Genomic DNA, 22,720 nt, shown 5'->3' on the forward strand with positions numbered 1-22,720 from the left:
ATTCCTTTATACCTGAGGTAGCTTTTTATTTTCTATACATTTTTGAGAATTATCTGTTTTTGCAGTATAAAAAAGTTATAGTTCAATTTCCTGTATGTCTGTCAACTTTTAGTCATAAGACAGAAAACGGAGGGAAAAAAAATGACATAAGTTGTAGTTACTTCACAACTTGACAAGACTTTGTGGTTAGCTTACTTACCAACTGGCATCGTTACTCAGTCAGATTCTTTGGGGAAAAGCAGATGCATCATTGATATTTACCATGCCAAAGGTCCCATGTCCAAGTTATATCAAGGATGTGGTCTTAATTCAAGTCATTCTTGATATTTCTATTTATAAGTGTCATATGGTCACCACTTTGTTTCAGTTGAAATACTTCTGCCTCGACATGGAGATGAGAGAAGCAGAACTGGAATGTCTCTGATGAATTGGTTGCCTGAAGTTCAAAGTGGTGAGGCGGGCTGAGTGGACATTGCATGTCGCTGTGGAGACACACAGATTTTCTGGGTAACAGATGACCTCTTCTGAACCACTCGTTCAAGGTGCTTACCTCACCCCATTGACTGTCCAAAGTAGATGTCCACACTGCCTGTTCCTACCCGCTATTATTCGCCTTACCTGGAAAGAGAAGGTGGTCTGGATGCAGGTCAAAAACCTATACGTTGAGAGAAGGGAATGGAAGAATTAGGATCAGCTCTCTGTGGGGAATGACTCATTTGGATCTGTATTTATAGGGCCCTACTGTTGAAAAAAAATGGAAGGATTTTCAAGTTGTGCAAAGAAGGATGAGCCCTGATAGAAACACAGAGACTGGTCCAAAGTGGGAGGTGCAGCCTTGCATCTTCCATGTTTTTTTGTGCACAGACCCTTTTACCAGCAACAGAAAGGAGAACTGGGTTCCATGACACTGTGAGACAGGAGGAAACAACAGAGTAACTGTGGCAAGCATGTTGTTCAGCGTTGAGGTGAGCAAACCTCAAAGGTGTACCCTGATCCTACCACATGAGCTCCAGCAATATGCACAGAAATCCCAGAGTTTGGCCAGTCTTAGAGGTGTGAGGGGGAATCAAAGGACTCAGGGAAAGAGAGGGCATGAAGGAGAAGGAGCAGAGCAAGATGTCCTGGGAAACAGACAGTATGGAATGACTTGAAGTATTTTGGGGTGTAGCAGGGGAATAGGAAGGGCAGGCTGACAGAGAGGTGAAGGATAGGGATGGAAAGGGGTTTTCTAATGGTCAAGAGACAGGTGTGGATCTCAGCTTTACAAAGATTTTTGATTGTGGCTTTTGGGGTGAGAAACCTTGCCATCCCTGCATACAACTCCCAGCCTTATGAGGAGGAAAGGGCGTCAATCGGTTTGGTACAGCAAGAGAAGTATATCAGTGTTTTGCCCTTCATAGTCTGAACATTTTTCTCSAGTGTCTTTTGCACCTAGACCTGACAACCGGAACATGGTGGCACCAGCTATGTATTCCTTACTCTGACGGAACCTGGTTAGGGAACCGTGTGGGATCCATTTCAACTGAGCTGGGCCCTTCCTCACAAAAGTTTGGCTTCTCGTGTTAGGTAAATAATCTTCCTTTCCCAAAATACCTTCTGATTTCTTCCTATATTATAAATTATATATTCCTATATCATATATATGTATTTCTTCCTATATGTAAGCTCAATGAGAGAATGAAATAATAGAAATATCTTTTTCCTCTCCCTCTGCAGAGGGAGAGGGAGCCTTCATGATCAGTTTTAGTCTGTTTRACAAGGTATTTCCATTATTTCATTCTCTCATTGAGCTTAGGTACCTGCAGAAGATCAAGTTAAGTGTGTCTCTATCTCCACTGAAAGTCTTGGGAATTCACCACTCCTGCCAAACTCCTCCACCCGTTTCACATCCAGGTCACCCATCCCTCTTTGGAAGACAGGAAATACTATGATGGGGTCTGTTTTTTACATGACAATCTAGCGCTTAGAGCCCTGGCATCAGAATTGGGAGACAGACTCTGAGGCTCAGTTAGGCCTTAAATGGATGGGACACAGTCTTCAGGGAAGTATGAGGCTACAGAGTGTCTTGAGGACCAATGACTTTCACTGCTTTTGAATCATGATCGTTGGGCGGCTGGGCCAAGGTCACGTCCCAGAGAGGAAGGGAGGTAAGGACTCTGTATCTAGTACTGCTGTTAAGGCACTKAAGCGTGAAAGGAAGGCTGTTCTCTTAATAGTTTTGTACTGAAAACAGCAAAGATTAGGGAGATCTTCTAGTAGTGTCATTTAGATAATATTTAAAATACTTCTACATCAAATGCCTGTCTGCTGTTCCATCCCTCATTTCCAAAGGGTGGTTTGCTCATTGCAATAAAAGCTCTAGTTGTCTTAAGGTCATTATATTCAGGTATAGACAGAACATTGGGACCACCAAAAAGCTGCTCATTCTTACAGTTCACGAAAGAGCAGATGTTTTTGTGTGCTCCAAAGAGGAGTTWGATTGACCAATAGTGACAGTTAGTTGCCTAGCTAACCACAGACTGTTCCTCAATTTGTGTGGCAAYTTCATCCCTCAACCTCTTTTGTGTGTATTAAACAGAATTCTAGCAATAAGTCATAACTGATGCACAGGAGATCAAGGTATTTTGATACCACTGTAGATTGTGTAATATAGAAATTTTTATTTCCCCAGATTATCTAGAACACCTGTAAGACTGCCAAAGTTGATCCATCAAAAGGAGGATTGCCAGTGTTTAGATGAAGCTCTATATATGTAAGTGCATTTGTAAACGATATATTGTATTACAATTAAAAAATAAACTTTTGTTACAGCTATAGATCATCTCAACCAGTAATGAATTGACACATTTTCAGAAACTTCAAGCAATATACAAAAAGTGTCTAATCAAGTYGACATTTTTAATCATTATGTAGTTATCTAGAATAACCAGGGAGAAAYGATGACATCAAAAGTTGCATGGACAAATTCACCCTTTATCTTATTATTGACTTGACACCTAATTGAGGATATCAGGCTAGGRGCACAGAGTCCAGCTCCTTCATGTGACAGCCAACATTCTAGCTGGCAGATGTGTACCTTTGCTTGAAAACTCCTTTGAACAGGCCATGCTAGCCCAAGGCTTCTTAAACAAAGCATACCTATGAACTGAATTACGCTTTCTAAAGACAAATAGCAAGAGTGATCTCATCAAGTTTGAGATGTCCAAAAAGTAAGCATCAAAGTTAAACTAGTTTCACTGCTCTTTCTTTATAGTTAATGGAGAGAAACAGTTCTAATGATCGCTCCACTTTTTAACTGAAGTACAAACATTTACTATAAGAGTGCTTGAAAGAAGAAGTACAGAGAAGTAACAGAAGAAAATACGAGACACTTGCAAACATTGCACTACAAGATGTGCTATGGCACCTCTTGTAAGTTGGAGCGGTAATGGTTCATCCGTTCATCTTGTAGAGCACTATAAATATGAACTGTGATTCTAACAGGGTCAACATTTCCCTGCATGTTTTTTTACATGTGTTGACACCTTTCCCAACCTGCCCAACAARCCATTAGGAAACAAATTCATTTTAATTTGATAATGCTATCTGAACAGGCACAATTTTAGCTGCTCCTGAGAAGATAATGGGCAAATCACTTTACGGTGTATCCTTAGCTTATGGAAATGTGTTTGTTCAGCTCCTTCTCTTTCCCTTCTTTCCCTTATTGTACTCTGATTTTAGTTCATTTCATTGTCGAGTGTCTGAAGTCATCCAAATCGTTCCTGGTGTTCGCTTGTGTGAAGCCCTCTCACCAGTAAAATATCTTGGATGTTTCTAGGGTCTTCTGGAGGGAACATCAAGAGCTATCTTGGCATTTTTGACACTGCTATGCCACAGTGACAGGAGGGGAAAAAAAAAAAGGATTCAGTCCCTGACAGCTCAGTCAAAARTATCAAAATACCTTCAAAAAGCAGCCTGGAAACTAGCAGAATGTGTGCCTCCTGGACACAAAGATCCATGAAATCAAGAGAGAGAGGCTTACAGAGAAAAAACAGACCTTCTTGATGTTAGCAGGAAATTTTGGCTAGAAGAAACAGGACTAGAGAAGGAAGTGAGGCCATGGCTGTTTTCCAGGCAGGCAAGAGCCTGTGGTCATTTAGCCACAACAGTGGCCATTGCTCCTGTGGACTCCTCTGTGGCACRCAGCATCTGCCATTTGCTCCATTGCCAAAGCACAAGCATAGGTGATATCAAGGACCCCTGGGAATCTGACTATCATGATTCCTTACAATGCAATCTGTCTGATCTAGATGAGCCCAGTCTTGGAGGCTATCCAGTCTTTCAACACCTTTCTACAGGTGGCAGATGATTGAAACTAATCCTAARATGACTGACAACCCTTTCCACCCAAAAAGCACTCTGTTTGTATTCTGGGGGGTTATTCTGAAGATCTGGGAAAGYGTGAGGACTATAAAGACATGAGGAACTAAGGGAAACTGGAGGGAGCAATGAGCCATTGAGCAGAGTGAGGAAAAGAAACAGCTAGTGCAAACATTTAGGTCCTAGACAGTTCTGCAGGGGTAGAKAGACTCATGGATTGAATCTGCAGATGCCTGGCTTGCTGATGGTGCTTATGAGGTTTGGTTTGGGGTCTCCCCACCCCCATTTCTCCTGTATTTTTTTGTAGGATGAAAAGAAAATCCTCCTGCACAAAGGATGAAGGTTTGATCCCTGACGAAGGTACCATGGTCTTTGCAAGAGAGATGCAGGAACACGGCCATTAGGGAGCAGAGGATGAAATAATCTCCCCTTTCCCTTGAGATTCATGAGGGAAAATGTGGAGAAATGTCTAGATTTGAAAGTCACCTGCGTATTTTTGTGTTACTTCTGGTGCAAGTGCTCGTAAACATTCCCTTGTTCCCTAGGAAACACACCCAAGGTTCAGTCATATGAATGCCATGATAATTGGTTTTATTAAAGAGGACAAAGAAACAATTTCTGTGGTGATGCCTTGTTCACATTTATTTTTTTTTTGCAGATGCCGATGCTTGCTTCATTGCAAAGGAAGCTCTCAAGAGCCTTCCAGCAGGAAGTGCAGTAGGAGCCAGTGACACCAGTAGCAATGGGATCAGGGTGATTCAAAAGCCATTTGGTAGATGCAGAAAGTATTCCCAGATGCAGAAAGAGAGTCATCAGGCCCTCCACCCCCTGCATGATGAAAAAGAGAGTCTTAGATTACCCACCAGTGTATTTTCCATGGTGATATTCTCTTGGGATCTGTCTGCTTTATTTCATGGCATCACATCAGAGTCTGCCATGAGATGGGAAAGCCTTTGAGTACCCTCTGTGCCAGCAGAAGAGGCACCAAAGAAGTGAAAAAAGATGGTTTCAGGTGCTGTGCCKCTAAGAAGGTGATCTGGAAAGAAGATAAGGAAGATATCAATTAATGCCAAAGTGATTCCTGCACTTCCACATACCTTCTGCAGCAAGAATATCCATTATGACATGTTCCAATCCAATAATATGGGTGTCGACATATCCCTGGAATGCAGCGTCYGTTCTGGGCTATGCAAGGATCCAAGGGCCTAGGAATGAAGGGCTGCCCTAAACAGTGAAAATAGAATTGTTATTTGATGTGAAAATGAGCAAAAACGRTTGCAGTGAGGGAGATATTCACACCCTCTCTCCTCTTCTCTAATTTCTCTCCCTGTTTCCTTCGCAYCTTACCTGCAACTCCTTGGAGCACCAGGAATAGGACAGCCAAGAGCAGGTACAGGATCCTCATGGCTGTAAATGGGTTATGGATGCCTTGTCTATCTGTAATGAGCAGAGACTCCAAGACCAAAAGATACTGAATGGAGGGTCACCTAGCCAGGAGATGACGATTGGCTTAAAACATGACCAAAGCCAGAATTATATATGCTAAAATAAAATGAACTTGAATGAGGAACAGTGTGGAAACTCCACCTTTGGTGATATTCAGAAGTCCACTGGATGCAGTTCTGATCTAATTGGCCCTGTTTCAAGCAAGGATTTGGACCAGTAACCTCTACAGCCCCTTCTAAGTTAAATTACTCTGTGATTCTAGGATTTTTTTTGCAGTATCTCATCAGTCTTCTTACATTACAAAACAATATTCCAGACTTGTACAACACCAGACAGGTTACACTGACTGACCCCTGAATTAGCYGCTTAGACTCTATCATAGTTCACAAAGTCTTCATAAACTGAGTTAACAGTTATCCACATGATAGTCCAAAAAGGATATCAATTTCTTCTCAGCATCAATTCAGGTAACAATCAAAATGCAGCTGGAATTTGGATAAGAAACATAGCTCAAAATGTAACTCTGAACTCCAATGCTGGATAGATATCCCTTTCTAGGAAGCTACCCATTTCTTAAATGATAAGAGGAGGCTGTCTGATATCTAGAAAGAAGGTTTCCAGGTCTTTCTCTACTCATCTGGGAAGGCAGCAAACACAGTTCCCTCCTGCAAACTCTGCAAACAACCCACAGTTCGATGGGACAGGTACAGACTGACCACACTCTCTGGAGTAAGGAAATAGAAGGGGTTAGTGAAAGCAGAACRCTTGTTAGATTGGAGATTAATGAAAGAATAAGGTGTGTATAGAGAGGGGGCAGGTGAGCATGCCTGTCCAGAGCAAGGCACAGTGATAGTTACCAGAGGAGGAGGTGTCTGTCTCTTCTCCAGTGGGTGCCCCAGATCTCAATACTCCCCTTTATATAGTGGTTTGGGAAGGACACCAGAGCAGCCAACAGCCAATGAAAAAGCCTTTTCCAGTCAAATTTGTCCTCCACCTTGGTGTTCTCCAATGAGAAAGGAGGCTCCTGTCTGAGACTGTTTTCACGACAAATCCTCTGATCTTTGTGCAATTCATCTTATACCACCCTAGGCTGTGCAAGACGCATTAGGCCACAGGGTTATGTAAAATATATGGGAAATGCAATGCCARCTGTTTAGGTCCTCCAGGCTCCTTACTCCATATTCTATATGCAGCTATAACTGTCTAATTTGCAGTTTCTTTCATAACATTTTGTCTATTAAGTCTAAGCCTCTGGCTGTCTTTTCTCCATGACAGAGAAGTATTGCTTTCTTTTCAGCTTATTAGTTGCATAGTTTAGTGCCTAATAGGATATGCAATTACAACATGTATACATCTTATTTTTAAAAAAATTATCATTTATCACGTTTTCACCTCTATTGCTTCCTCCCTGGATTACTCTTTTTTTTTTTCTGTTGTTTTGATATCCTTTCTGATATCAGCTTGTATTCAGTCTTTCTCAGGCCATCCAGACTCTTGTAGGATAACCAGCACTCCTGCTGACCTCACATACTTTTCCCAAATCCCCTAAAAAAGATAAGCAGGTTATTAAGAAGAAATTTCTAGTCTTTCTAGTTTGAAATAGCAGTCAGAAGTCATGGATTCTCTCTATACGTATGTGTGCATATTTGCATATACATTTTATGTATGGATTAGTGTATATACAGACATTCAGATACTATATATTCACTTCAAAGTTTTTCAAGATTTTTTGCATAGCTTAGCCATAAATGCTTTTGCTGTTACTCCTTTCTGGGACACATCTGCAGCCACTGTTACTTCRTAAGCACTTTGGCTCTAAGCCTAAGTCATATGAAGAACTCTGGCTTCTGCCAGGTATATGTGGCATCTTTTTTGGCAGSAAATTCTGYATAATCCAGGTGGCTTAACTGAACYGCACGAGCCTGGTGAGGGAGGCCAGGTAGAACACATGAGAAGCCCTGCTGAGGTGATCTACCTTTTTTTCCAGGGCAGTGACAGATGTRTGTAGATGCTCTTAAACCCATGACAGACCATCAAGTCAGCCAAATCATGGAGTCAAATTCGCAGCACCTTCTTCATATATACACAGACACACAAACACACAAGGAAAAGATGAAGTGTCTGGATCTCTAATGTTCATTTTATTAGAACACAAAGTAGAGTGAGGGGATTCGGGGCATGGAGAAAATACAAATCTCCCTGTTCCTTCTGTCCACTGGTGGGAAAACCTTTCCTCCAGGTTTACTTTTAGTCTGGCATCTTTGTGCAGTTTTCTGGTTGTTAGAAGCACTTCACCTTCCCTTCTGGGTCAGCAGGAAAGATTCTTTCTTTTCCACTCTTTCTTCATCCATGTCCTGACCAGATGTCTGCTTGCCATTTCTTTGTGAGCTTCCCACTCTCCTGTGMCAGCTGATCTCCTCTGGATGGGTCTCTGCCTACCTCACTCTCTACTTCAGAAGYTTCCTCAAATTCAGTTACTACCAGACAAGGTGCAAGGACCCATCAGCATCTTGATGACTCATGCCAGCACATTTCTCCTTTCTGCTCAGCCACTGCCCTCTACCTCCTTCCTCCCCACAAAAAATATATGATTATCTGAGTCAACAACTTAAAAAAGTCAAACCCTGGATCACAGGGGCTTAAGTTAATTTTTGCTTATTAATTCCTTTCTTAATTCCTTTTTTTAATGCTTCTGTTATTGTTGTATCAGAACTGGGCAAAGCTTGTTTCACTTCTGGCTTGCAGTGAAAGACACTAGAGAATTTTGACTGGAGCTCTTGGACAAGACCAAACTAGAAATAATAGAAGGATATTTAAAAAAGAGAAAAAATAATTTCATGAGGATGAAAAGCCATGGAGACTGTAAAAGCCTGCATATGGATGGCCAGTGTTCATTCAAGGTTAAACCAAGTAGCATTATGGAAAACTTCAGGATACTGCAGATGAYGGAAGGACAAAAGCTGTTGGCCGACCCCAAACTGGGGCTAAAGTAATATGACAATAATAGGAGAAAWTACCAGAGGAAAGACAGTAAAAGGCAGTATCTCCCTCGGATGGAGAAAGGACAAACAGTAAAATGGGAGTAGATTCRTAGAATCATAGAATCACAGAATCAGTAAGGCTGGAAGGGACCTCTGGAGATCATCTAGTCCAACCTCCCCACTCAGCACGGTCACCTAGAGCRTATTGGACAGGAAGACTGCTTAATTGGGAGGGTAAAAAAGAGGGAAAAAGGGAATTTCAAGCCTCTCCTCACATACACCTTCCTATTATGAATAATTTCCAGTTGCAAAAGTACTTAGCTATTCTTTTTCAAGTAACAAAGTGCAGTCTTTGGAGGATGCTGCCCTCAGATTCTTGCTGCCTGACCAAGAGAAGCTGCACTCCCCATCCCTCTCATGGAGACTTTATTCAGTTTTCTTCCTGTTGCTTTCTCTACTGATAGTTGAACAGTAGAGTCTGTCCTGTTCCTTTCAGAAAAATGCAGGAAAAACGCTAAAAAAAAAAAAAGCAATACGGGCTTGTAGGGAAWTTACCCAGGGTAGAAGACCAATTTTCTGGATAAGGAGAGGAGATAAGGATGGAGATGAGAGCTGAGTCACACTGAGTTCCAGGGACAGCTATGACTGCAGTGATGATGTTGGACTGCAGCAGCAGGGCCAAGGAACTGTGTGGTTRAGGCAGATTGCTTCAAACAGTGCTGGGACTCTTCTCAATTCAGACAGTGCAGAACCTCAGCAGCAGAGAACCTGCACGAGCTGATACTGCCCTTGAACTGGGTCATATGTGTAAAAATGTTTAAAAGCACATTGGACTAAAGGGAGCGGAGGAACCTAAAATTGTTGTGATACCCTCTTTGTAGAGTCTTCTATTTGCCCTTTAGAGTAACTATGTCTGTGAGAGGCTGTTTCACTGTAATAAAAATGAAAGTGCTATAGAATAAATTGGAATATAGGTCATCATGAGGCAGGGAGAAATGTGCACAAAGGTATTCCTAATATCTTTGCTAAAGCTCTACAGACCTACAGTTAAAAAGGGTAAATGCTGCTGGCATGTCCTGCTTGCTGAATTCCCTGCTTGTCTGTGACAGCAGTGCTGTTGTTGCAGATGTGCATGCAGCTGCGTGCACAGTCAGTGGAAACCTCTCTAGAGAGAGCGGTTTGAGCTCATTAAYTAATGAACCCATCTCAGAACAGGCAGTGGGGAACCAAAGCTTAGCACATGAGTGCCTGCTGCACRTTTCAGGGGTGGCACCAGAGATCTCTCTGCATCATTGACTTCCTGTAGTGGCTGCTGCTGTGGTTTTTAATCTTTCTGGCTCACATAACARGCAGAATTATAAATCTTGTGTTAGAGGTGGGGAGCCAGGCAGAGCAACCTGGGAAGGATGCCACGCTTGGGTGAAGAACAGGACTGGAGAACATTGTTTCTTTCTGTAGGACTAGATTTTGAGAAATCCCGGTGCTGGGAATATCTTCCTCACCACCATCTGTCAGCTTTGTAGTGAATGCACAGAGCTGAAAGACAGCTCAGAGGTCCACCTTTAGGCTATTTAAACCTTGTTTGTGGTCATAGCTGTATGCATTCCCTATGTGGCATAAAGCCTGGTTTTATAACATAGACTATGAAGCACAGATATTACCACTGCTCAGCAAAAACAAAATTTGGTTCCTGTTCTCTGGTTCTCAGACAAGCATGTTTGTGCACATATTTCAAGAGCTTTTAAAGCAGGTGGCTGGCCCTCTATTTGCCTGCATCATCTGCAAATGGTCATCTTGGAGGGTCTTTGTGGGTGGAAGAGGTGCAGCCCCACTACTGTGCCAGGAGGGCACAAGGAATAGCTCTCAATCAGCATTGCTGAAGTGAACACCAGGTGGCAATCATGATTTCCAGGTAGATTTTTGACAAGTCAGTTCTAGGCTGGTTTCCACAGGGCCCTCCAAGGGCAGTGAACCAGCAACAGGACTGTTCCCCGGCTGGATTTCGTGCTGCTTTTGCAAACCGTGGATGTGCCGTGAGGATAGGTGTCACGCAATTGTACCAGAGGTCTGTTGCCCTTCCTTTTTATTTTTTGTATGTAGGACACTGGAGGACAAGGATGGCAAAGAGYAGGTGAAAGATCCTCATGGTTTAAAGTTGTCTGGGGACTCCTTGTCATCAGAGGCAAGTCTCAGCAAGAGGGGACTTAATCTGGGTGCACTCACACAGGCATCCAGAGTGATTTGCAGTGCCCTGGTGAGATCTCCACCTGGGACTAGCAGATAAGGAGCAGATGTGAGGAGACCCAAGCCTTGCTGGAGCAGCACCAGGCGGCCAGGTGGGACACCAAGGGCGTCTCCAATGGCACTCGATGACTGAGTGTGAGCAAATGGGTATTTACGGAAGACAGGAATCTGCGACATGATGCATCATAAAAATACTGCTTTATATATATGCAGGCATATATTTTGGTGTAAATGTGCTAGGAGGACTGTAGAGGAATGAAAGGGTAAGCATTACCATTATTATAAAAAGTGAGGTGTCTAATTTAAATAAACAGTGACTATCACTTAAATTAATATCTTGACTATTCCTGTCTAAATCATAGTCTAGAATAGTCTTTTTCTGATCATATGTTCTTTAGATAAAATAAAATACAAAGCAAATTAGAAAAATGATCCTTTATTTCTTTTATCATGCTTATAAATCCTGAATATATGCATGCACAGACAAATAAAAATATGTATGTGTGCCTGTGTGTGTTCTCTGTATAAAAGATGAACATGATTTCTAGGGCTATACASAATATCTTCTGCATTACTGCAGAGAAAGGAAAATGAATGAGAAATTTAACTATCAAAATGCTTTCAGTATGTAGTATTAATTCGTGTATTATGTGTATTTAATTGCAAAGATACAGATTAGTCTMATACATTCCTTTGATGAGCTTGAGTAGCCCAGGCAATAATTAAAGTCAATAATAACACAGTKTAATTGATAGTTTAATTACCATATTTAAGGAATTTAAAAGCAAGTTTGACAAGAAGTATACTTACAATTCTTTAGAATAAGATTTTGTCAGTCCTGTTTCATACATGAACTCTGATCTCTGTTTTGTACCACGCTTGGCAGGTGATATAGGTACCAAGTAGGAGGAAAGGATCTTGTCATCCTATTTAAATTCAGTGTTTATTTCTGCTTCCTTAAGTAAAATTGAAACAAAATGCTCCTACCTGCTGTAAAATATGTATGCATGTTGCATCAATTATGTAGCAGTGTGACTGGGTAAGARTAGTCTGGGGGTGGTAAAAGCTGTCATTTGGATTTTTGCTATCACAGCATCACTTGGACCCAAATAAGCAGAATTTCAAGCTGCTATTGGAACAGAAACTGGTGATTTCTAAAGGAAGGGAAGATTTCCCACCTTGCCGGGTGCTTGCCATTGGCTGCCCACCTACTGCTGAGGCAAACAGACCCCACAATCCTTCTCCCTAGACCTTCCTCAATTACCTGTTAGACCAACGTAATTCACAGCAGCAGCAACACTAGCAATATAGAGGATACTAGATAAAAGCACAGCAAAAAATACTCAGTCATTGAGAACTGAGTGCAATTATTCCCATACACATTTCACCAAAGGAAGCACATCTGGCATCTGCAGCAGTCTAATGCAGCATTTCAGTGAGGGCACTCATGTTTCTGAGGAGGTAGCAGATCTACTGACCTAACAAGAGTGCAGCTAAATATGGCTMTCTCTTACCTGTCCCTAATTCTTTCAAAAGGAAGATAGGTCTCTTTTTCCCCTTTTGCAGCATTTTCCTTTTCTCTCTTCTTAGGTATCTAAGAAGGTGTGCTACAGAGGAAAAGAAAAATGTGGTTGTGCTTCGATGTAAAACTAAATCGTAAGGATAACTAGAAACCAGAAGCAAGACTTAACAATTTGGCTTCCATTCAATCTTGGGTTTTACTATTTATTCATTATTGCATTGACCATACATTCCCTCCTCCTAATCTTCATCAAGAAGGAGCAAGATCCTCTCCAACTACTAGGCTGCATTCTCAACTCCTCTCTGATCCCAAGGCACTACCCACCACCCCCAGGGATCAGGTTCCTGACTGGAGCCAAACAAGCAATTTTCAGCGTATGTCCCAATATATATATTTTTTTTTAATCACAACCTCCAACGGCTCTTGCACAAACCACGGTGGTGCAACATGTTTTTCAGAAATGCCAACTCGTTTTCCACAGAGAAAGGTGAGAGAGTTCACGAGCGGGCTCCATTTCTCGTTGGCTGCTGGGAAGTGCCAATTCAGCTGCTGTAATCGTGGTGAGAAGCTCCTGTCACCGGCTGACTGGTCTGTGAGAGCTTTGTCAAGAACAGGAATACACAAAAACAGTTGTTCTGGGACAAGATAGAGGTTGGTGAAGCTGAGCAGCTCCCTGAGAGGAACCAGGTAGGATGGACTGGCCACCGCAGCCACTTGCCACCTGCTATTCACTGATGCGCAAGGTTCTCTAGGGTGACCTGAAGATACAATTTTCACACCATTTTCAATTGATAAGGAGCAAAACACAAATCATTTTTTTGTCATGTTCTGTGTTTATCAAAAAAGAAATTTATTATACTAAGACTTATAATTTCAGAATTTAATAAAATCCTCCTAAGCAATTAAAATATTTAATACTTATTTATGTTTTAATATTTAAATATTTCAGTAACATACTTGGCTGATTACTATAGTCAATAATGATGATTTTGGATCAATATATTACATTAGTCAGTGTTATTTGTAAAAGTAAATTAGACTTTGTAGTAAGAAATGATGGTGGGGAGATACCTAGAGGCTTTCAACTAGCATATGTTATATAAGAGTTTCAGAGAAAATTAATAGATGGCTCTTTAGCTTTTTCTGTAGAGACTTTCTAGGGATTTAGTACTGGATTTATAGGTACAAAAATAATTACTATTTAAATAATTATGATTTCAGAGAGTTTATTACCCAGAGAAATCAGAATGATTTAAATCATTATCTAACTATATCTGTAATAAAGTATATAATAATTAAATAAAATGGACATTTTTAGTAATTCACTAGCTTACCTTTTTATTATAATTCAAAAGCARCTTGGATGAATGGCAAAGGACTATCTTAGTGAATATACTCAAATAAAAATGGATAAATGTCACAGTGGAAGGACATTTTGTTCATGTAGCATTGTTACCTGTAAGTTACATAAGAGACCTAAAAACCAGGCTTGTTTATACTATAATACAAGGGTGATAGTTGGAGGAGATTAATTACATTTCTTACTCTTTTATTAGTTATAACATCTTGACTGTATAGTAGTTCAACATAGAAGTCTGCATTGGAGCCAGTGTAGATTGTCTATTATTAATGGATAGTGTTCATTTCATTATTTTTAATTTTATAGGCATAAAATATATTTTTCGGTCTTCTGAAATTTGCTTTCGGATATATTTTTCTGTTTGAAATGCTATTTCAATGAATTTATTCTAAAAAAATTACTATATTGCATAAATTATAGTTTCTATTAATAAATTTCAGCTGATATGTCATAATTAGTGTTTAGACCAGGTAATGACACATGTATGATAAATACATGACCTCTCTGTGATTTTTTTTTTTTTCCTCTTGGAAGCTGTTATATTTTGTGACACTGAATTTGGACATGAAGATCTCTTACCTTTTCTTTGCTGTCCTCCTCTTAGTACTTCAAAGCACTTTAGGTAAGAGCTACATAAAATCAAAAGAAAAAAAAAAGTAGTTTGTGAGTTTTCAGAAGTTTGTATTATGATTTTTTCTGAACTCTTTTTCTAAACAGCTCCATTACCTGCAAGGTTTGCAGCAGAAAATTTGCAAAGAAATAGGCCTGAGCCAGTGGACTATTCAGACAGGCCAAGTTCCATCTAGATCAAGGGTAAAAGAGGGGTAAAAACACACAGAGGAGCAACAGACCTGGCAGCTGAAGTTACAGGCTGAAAGACAGTGTCGTGCTGGCCAGTTAAACCGTGCCGGGGTACAGGAAATAGAGCAGCTATGCTGCTGTCAGATTATTTATGAAGTCCTCCAGGCAGCTTTTGGCACWGGCCAACTAACATTCCCCACGTGCTGGGCACCGTCTAGGGCACCGGAATACTGCCTTGCTGTATTTAAATACTTGTATTTAGTCTTCCTTGGGAGGGAAAATCAAGGCTCTGCTTCTCCGTGCAGGTTTTATGCGTGTGCCTAATAACGACGCGCAATGCAAACAAGCCGGGGGCACCTGCTCCACGGACCGCTGTCCTCTCCACACAAGGGCCTTTGGACGTTGCCAGCAAGGGATCCTTTGCTGTAGGACTGTGGTGAGTTGAGGAATCGGTGAAGGCAAAGTGTTTCTTGGGGGAACGSGTTCATTACATACATCTAGTCTGCCCTTCAGATGTGAAACACATTTAGCGCAAGCCAGCAAGGGAGCAGAGCTGTTGTACACTCAGATACAGAGCTTCTTGAGGACTTCTTAATTAGTTTTCCCTGTGTAAACTGATGATCTAGCTCAAATACCTCACATGCAAAATAGCTCATAGTCTGAACTCTTGAGCAGAGGTAAGTAACTACTCTGCAATTAACTCTTTTCTCTGTATATCTCAATAGCTKATTCAGAACCCTCAGGATCAGTAATAATAGTTGCAGAACACAAATCCCTTAAGCCCATACTATGCAAATTGTGTGGAGACTCATGACATAGGAGTCAGATGCGTATTTCATGCAGACTAAGGAATCTACACATCCCATTTTGCAAAGTCTAGCAGGCCTCCTATTCAAAAGAAGGACCTGAGACATGCTGTTCTGCTAATTATTTTCTTCAGTTCTACAATTCTTCATTTGTTAGACAAAACCAAAACATAASATCTTACTTTTTACTTAATTCCTTACTACAGTTCTGAAGTTTAGCTTATATCCCTACTCTAATATGAAACCGTAGAAAGAAAATCATGAAAATTTATACTCTGTTTCCATTGGTTCTAAAATTTCATTTCCTGTTTCATTTTACTAGAAGATGCCAYAGCTAGTTTTGTTTTTGGAGATATCATTTAAATTTTGTTCAATATTAGCAACAGATATTTTAAAAATGAGGCGTGAATAGCAGATGTGTATATAGAGTTTCCTTTCCATACCAGAAATTCCAAGATGAGAAAGAAGCTTCAGATGTTGAGATCTAGTATGTCACTATTAAGTCAAATATAGAGGCAATTCTTGTTTAAAACTCGGCAGCAGCAGAACTGTGAAGTTCTTGCAGTGAGTTCCTAATTTATCCAGGCATATTTGCCCCCAGCTCAGTCAATTCCTCTGTGATTTCATTTGAATCTTATCCTGGTTATAAGAACAAAACCTAAAAGTTTCTTTCCTTTCTTGCAGTATGATCAGTGACTGTCGGCACTCAGATTGGCTAAGCGGAGCTTCTAGCAATTTAAGAAAGGTCTCCTAGATTTTAAGAAGATTTTAAGAAATCCTAGAATTTTGGGCTGAAAATGTGGGCGTAACTTACTCCTCTCGAGCAACAACAACAACAATAAAAATGAAACAAACTCTCCCACCAAAAAAACTTAATGACTTGAATAAAAAATAGAGTGATCTTTAAACCACCCAGGAAAGACTAATATTTCACTTTTTTTATATACATGAAATGTCCTTGCAGTTAAAACTATATAGCTCCCACAAATATTGATCCTAGAGAGAGCAGATTGACAACATGGGGAAGTCTGTCCCTATGGGAGGATGCAGAGCAGGTTCCTCCTTTGAACTTCAGAACAGAAACTCATTGTACTTTCTTTCTTTTCAGAACTGACAGTAATGAGATTTGCACTGAAAAACAGGCTACAGAAAATACTTAATACACAGCTGGACTGTTTGTGTATCATAGTCTCTCCTCTACATGACTCAATATGTTTCAATAAACTTACTCAAAAAGTCTTGTGTTTCGTCCTTACACCCATGGGGAATTGTCTTGGTTTGTGTTTTTGCCAAGAGATCTCTCTCTTGTCTCTTTGAGAGGCAATGTGACATGTGCACTGTGGTGCTTTTCTCCAAGAAGTGGAGAAGAAACTGAACCAGCCTACTGAAAGGAGTATGGACTGATCCTATGCCTTATTAGGTGAACCAGTAATGACTGGGAATAGCTTCTCTAAACTGTGATTATGGTAGTAGACAGCTGGCACAAAGTCTAGATGAATGAAGGTTTGAAAATTACCTCAAATCTTGAATAGTCTTTTTGCTAACTGCTAGTAATAATGCTGGAATTTGAAAATAAATGAATAAGCTTCTGAATGTGGGGAGGTGGTCTTTGTCATCACGTTAAAAGAAGAGAAGTGATTCTTCATCATTTAGTGAAAAGGGTTTAGATTTTCACTCCAATTACACTCATCGCAGTGCACCACAGCAGTTCAAGGGTCAAATGCGGGCACATAAAACAGAGGAGGTAGTATGAAATCATCAGTGTTCATTTATATTAATAAACAGAATGGCACCAAGGAATGGGTACAGGGACACCTTGGCATCCTCTTGAATGGGGCAAACAGCAGTCTCCTGGACAACTCAGGGCACAGCCGAGAGACCTTTTTTGGTCTTAGATGTATGCCCTATTTTGGAAGGTTAGAGAATTTAGTAGTACAGATATGGCCAAACATGCCAGTTGACCACACAGYCAGAGAATGGACTCTAGTACTTTTTGATTTTTAATATGTATATGTCACCACACAGATCTTTGCAACCCAAACACTCTCAGTGGAGATTTAACAGGACTCAGTGACACATATACTTAATTTAACTTAATTTAGTTAAATAAGCTATATTTACATGTTGATTTTTATAGATAATAATAAAAAGAAAAACCACCCTGACATACATGAGCACGTCAGCAGTGTGATTTTACAGTGACATGCTTTTATTAGAATTGAAGCTGCAAATGTTTTTATCMGGGATACAAGAACTCCTCCTCAGAACTTCGTGTGCTCCCAAGGCTCTTCATCCCATGGGAAAGGCTCTTCAAACTTTGACCAGAGCCAAGATCCATTGATGTCAAAAGAAAGGAGATTTCTCATAAGTTCCCAGAGTTCTGGTCTGCATGGTCAGTGAGGTGCCACGTTTAGGAACTGGGAGTCCTGTAAAGAGAAGATAGGTGCTTAGCTATTTTCGCCTATCTTCACCCAATCAAGTAAACAAATACTTTGTAGTCTCAGATTGACATTACCAATTTGTGATAATCTAGTCAGAAAAAAAGCTAATTTAAGAATAAAGAACTGCACTGGTGAATGTGGCTGATCCTCTCACTTTCAGTAAAAGTGACAAAGGTACTCTTTTCCTTTTTCTCCTTTTTTTCCTTTTTTTCCTTTCTTTTCTTTCTTTCTTTTTTTCTTTTTTTTTTTTTTTTTTTTTTTTTTTTTTTTTTTTTTTTTTTTTTCTTTTTTTTTTGTATCCTTAGCATGAAGTTCTGCAGAATCCCGGTTAGATTAAATATAAATACAAATAATTAAAAAACCTAAAAGATACTTAAYATACAAAGGGAATGGATCTGATGTAGCTCCTTTGACATGAAATGCCACCACCAACAAAGCTAGACCATGGCATATTCCAGTGCAGCTCCCCATGGAGTTGGTGCTGATGAAAATCTGCTTTATTCTCAGAAGGCAGAAATTCTCCTCTGGCTCAAAGGAAATCTCTGACTTCTCTTACAGCTAATTGAGGGTATAAGTGAGATTTCAGCGATACTTTGGCCTCATATTTGGCACTTTACGCCAGATAACATAACCCAAATGGAAAACTGCATTCCAGGTACATGTCTTGACTTGCTTCATGGTTATTCTGTCCTAGTAACCTTGTTTTTTGGCAGTATGAAGCTCATACTACTCCCCTTGTGCTCAGGCTGAGGAGAGTCCTCAGAGCTGACTGTCTCAAACCAGTTGTATCCACGTTGCTTGGCAAAGGCAGTGTTGGAGCACGAGACGTTTCTGCCCTGGAATTAGCTTCTCAAGATGGAGGAAGAGCTGAGTTTTTAACAATATAGATATTCAAAGTGTGCAGGCTTGAGTGTGAGCTCAAATCTGCATTAATATCGCAGYTGAGATACAGTCTCAGTGAGTTTCTGAGGAAAACAGCTCCATTGCTGGAAATGGCACCACCCTGAGCTCAGGACATCCTGGCTTATCTATCTGCGAATGCCAAGTTCCTCCCTCCTCATCATCAAATTCTCCTCGAAGTTTTTAGGGGAAAACAAACTAGCATTGTTTCTTCCTGCTCCTCTAGTGACCTATATCTAATGTGACATTCATACTGCTGTGTTTTATATAATCCAGGGTTGACACCAGTAACCATTTGGTGCATCAGGGACCAAACAGTGAAGGACATTCACAGGCTCCAAAGATGAGGAAGGTAGAACATGACACTCCTTTCAAGCTAAATTTTCCTAGAGGTAGASTGATTAAACTGGACATCAGCTCCCTGGAGTTCTGTGTCACCTGAATAGGAAATATTCTGACACCACAAGGCTACATGTCTTCATTGTCAGCCATAAAAATCAACAATTAAAGGCACCTTGGAGGGTGTGTGTGTGTTTGGGGGGGAAGATGATCTGATGTATCCCAAAAGGGAGGAAAGTCCAGTAAGTCTTTTTTTCCCTGGTGCAGTAACATTTTGCTGGAAAAGTTTGTCCTACCATTTGCAGCATTTCAGCTTCCCACCACGGCAGGTCCCAATGTCAACCAAAGGTCCAGAACATGCTACAAAAGAGCAGGAGCCCCGGTTTTGCCTGCATGCTATAGTATCAGCAGTTTCTTGGCTATAAGCTGCAAAAAAAGAGGAAAGAAGATTCATGTATATTTGTCACAGCAGAGAATGGGAGAGTTATAATATTGGGTTACCAGGCATGGTATGTGGCTTCCTGCCAAGGTGCCGGGGCTCGCAAGAGAAAATTGTCTGATTCCCTGAGTCAGTTCTCTATTCCAAACAGAAAGTAGAACAGGAAAAAAAAAAAGAAAGAAAAAAAAAAGAAAGAAAAAAAGAAAAGCAGTTTTCTACCTCTTACTTTGCTTTCTGGTGTCTGGATTTGTGACTGAGGTAACCCAATCACACAACCTTAAGGTCTTCACACACAAATAAAATGCAAACAAACCAGCAGGCTGTAATGCTAGAATTACAGTCTGGAGATGCAGTCTGGCTGATTAATAGTGACTTGAGAATAAGTGTCTGCTTCTTTAGCATTTCTCCTGGAGACATGTATTTGTCATTCGRTTACACATAGACACTCTATGGTCTGTGAAAAGGTAACAGGAGACACAGAAAAATACGTATTTAAAATGAACCTCACAATACTTTCAGATAAATTGATGTTATTCATATAATAATGTTTTAACTGAACTTCTTCAAGCTTTCAGTTCAAGTTTTATCAACGTTAAGCATATTTGTGATATCATAGTCATTCTATCCTGCTTTGAATAGCTTTCTGTGGGAAAACTATATGCTTTACTAACATTTAAAATATGGCAAAGCTAACACAGATGGCATAAAATTGCAAAAGGTAGATCTCATTTACAACCGAATCAGTAGGACTGATGATTGCCCCAGTAAAATGTTTTATGCACTTAAGCATACACTATAAACTCGATAACTGTTGTCACTAGTGCTGTGGGTGGTTTTAGCCAAATGGCATGCTGGTTTTACTATGCCTGATACATTCAGAAATGAGAGGCCAAACGATCACATAGTGTCAACCGCTACAACTCCTTCTTCTTCAGTGGAATCACCTGGTGTTATCCCACCTAGAAAGCTGGCCACAAGTGTGGGTTCATAATATTTCCATGATAAGCACTGGGATGTGCAGCCTGAAATTCAAACTGTTTTTTTTCTTTTTTTCTGTACAGTACAAATGGATCTCTCATATCACCTGGAGCCTTGTATACCTATGCATTTAAAAGGTAGAAGAGACCATTATTAGCAGCTGCTCTGACTTCCTGCAAAATTCAAACTAGTTTTGCYTTGTACTTTCTTTGGCAATCACAGCTGTGGTCAAACTGGACTGGATCCCTGATTTAAAAGGAATGCATGACTTTTAAAGGCATATATATTTTCTATCTATTCAAAATTCAATAATGTCTGGTAAATCTACCACATTTCAGCCCATTTGTTCCAGTGGTTCTTAARTCTTATCTCTTCTGTTGATCATTCTGTTTTTTGTTGTATATTGCTAATCTCACTCTGCCGCTTTTACAGATGTCACTGAATCTTGGTTTCTCTTGTCTCCTAGATCAAAAAGTCCTATAGCGTGATGGGTCTTTTCCGTGTGTAAGTCTTAATGGAAAGAGACAAAACTTATCAGACTTTCCCAGAGACTCTGCTGGAACGGAACCAGCTCTGCAGCCATCCCAGAGGTCATGACTTTTGATAAGATCCAGAGTACATTTTGTGGTGCGTAAAATGGGCAAAGTCCAAGAGAGCAATCCACAAGTATACTGTACAGGCACTGTCTAAACCTCCCTGGAAGGCTCTACTTTTGGCCTGAGTGGTTTTATTTTTCTTCACTGAGAAAACATATATTTGCTGCTCTAGGAAAATAGATTCACATTCGTATCTCCTGCAAACTGAAGCGTAGATGTAACTTAAACTCTCCCAGGTCCAGAGAACAGCCTAGAAAGCTGCATGTGCCCTGAACACATTTAATGCACATGAACAGCATAGAATTCCAGCAAAGTCCAACAATCACTACAACTTTCTTTCAAAAATATGGGAGATCTACTAATTTAAAATAATTTTGAGCAGGTGGGAATGCAAATGTGAGAAGAAGAATCTCTCACATCACAGGGCAATGTCTTAAGCTCCAGCCTACAGAATTGCCTGAATACACAGGAGTACCTCTTCTTTCTGTCATGTCAYCAAGCAACTGCAATACAAGATCTGTAGGGCCATAAAGAGACCATCAACAAGACCATCCAACAAGATTAGGACTATTACTAGGGAAGGGGACTTCTRATATAAAAGGTATGGAGTCCAAGGACACAGAGGTAGTCTGAATAACAGCACTGGGTTTTAATGGACTGCTCTATACATGCAGCCTTTTAGCCTTCATCTCATCTATTTTCTATCTTACCTGGAGCAGCCTGGAAGATGAAGAAGAGAACAGCAACAAGGAGGAAAAGGATCCTCATGACTGTCAGCTAGTAAGGTGATAGGCCTTGCAGGTGAGAAAATACTTGAAGACAGATGGAAGCTATGCTTCTAGGCAGAATATGGTTAGCCCCTGTGCTTATAAAGGGCTCTGGGATTGAGCAACGTAGACATTTGGGAGGAGGGAAAGATGCTGTCTGGAGAACAGCAAGTTCTTGTCCTTGTCATTGTCCTATTGCTGTAGAGACTAGTGATGTATGAACATGTTGCAACCTAATACGTTTTAAGATGCCTGACTTGAACCATGACCAAATCACACTAGCTGACCTGAGCAGTCAAATCACTCTGTACTCTCAGGCCTTGTGCCAACTGGTGGGCTGCATCTGGAGAGGATACAGGATTGGAGGAGGCAGGAGGTGGGATCCAGTGATCTGCAGTACTGTAAACCATGCCAATTTGCTGATGGGCAATGGCTCTGGGCCATGTTTTGTGAMAGCTTGTTCTCCCCAAGCCTCCGGGCACTGCGAGCCTAGCAAAGGCCAGGGAGCTGGCCTGCAAGGCTGCATGAAATAGGGAAGCCACAGATCCTCCTCCTTGGATGGAGGAATGGATCAGAGCTTCAGTCCTCAGGTGAACTGGAGCTGTAGGGCTGCAGCTGCACTTCATATGTGCTATTGAAGGATGAAGGTAAAAGAGCTGTGGACATGTCCGATCCCTGCCTATAAAGTCTGTAGATATGACATAACTTCATTCTTGCAGCTCTTCTTCTAGGATAATTCAG

General features: G+C 40.6%; 2 protein-coding genes across 3 annotated transcripts; both read right to left on the minus strand.

Annotated features, from left to right (window-relative positions):
* Positions 1-5,107: 5,107 nt before the first annotated feature.
* Positions 5,108-5,764, minus strand: LOC146587038 (gallinacin-7-like). The gene is given in 4 exon segments (XM_085320260.1): positions 5,108-5,157; positions 5,160-5,213; positions 5,434-5,583; positions 5,707-5,764. Coding segments are annotated over 4 exon segments (312 nt in total).
* Positions 5,765-17,801: 12,037 nt separating this feature from the next.
* On the minus strand, positions 17,802-22,012 carry LOC146587039 (gallinacin-9). 2 transcript variants are annotated; one of them, XM_085320265.1, is made up of 3 exons: positions 21,923-22,012; positions 19,496-19,625; positions 17,802-17,945 (listed from the first exon to the last, which is right to left on the minus strand). In XM_085320265.1, exons 1-3 carry the CDS (start codon positions 21,978-21,980, stop codon positions 17,930-17,932), a joined length of 204 nt encoding a protein of 67 aa, XP_085176391.1. In that variant the 5' UTR covers positions 21,981-22,012; the 3' UTR covers positions 17,802-17,929. The 2 variants fall into 2 exon arrangements, with proteins under 2 accessions (XP_085176391.1, XP_085176393.1); XM_085320267.1 differs by lacking the exon at positions 17,802-17,945 and having other exon boundaries at positions 19,492-19,625.
* Positions 22,013-22,720: the final 708 nt, after the last annotated feature.

The sequence above is a fragment of the Rhea americana genome, unplaced genomic scaffold (assembly GCF_003343005.1).
Source record: "Rhea americana isolate MKP2758 unplaced genomic scaffold, rheAme1 scaffold_621, whole genome shotgun sequence".
Taxonomy (NCBI): Eukaryota; Metazoa; Chordata; class Aves; order Rheiformes; family Rheidae; genus Rhea; species Rhea americana.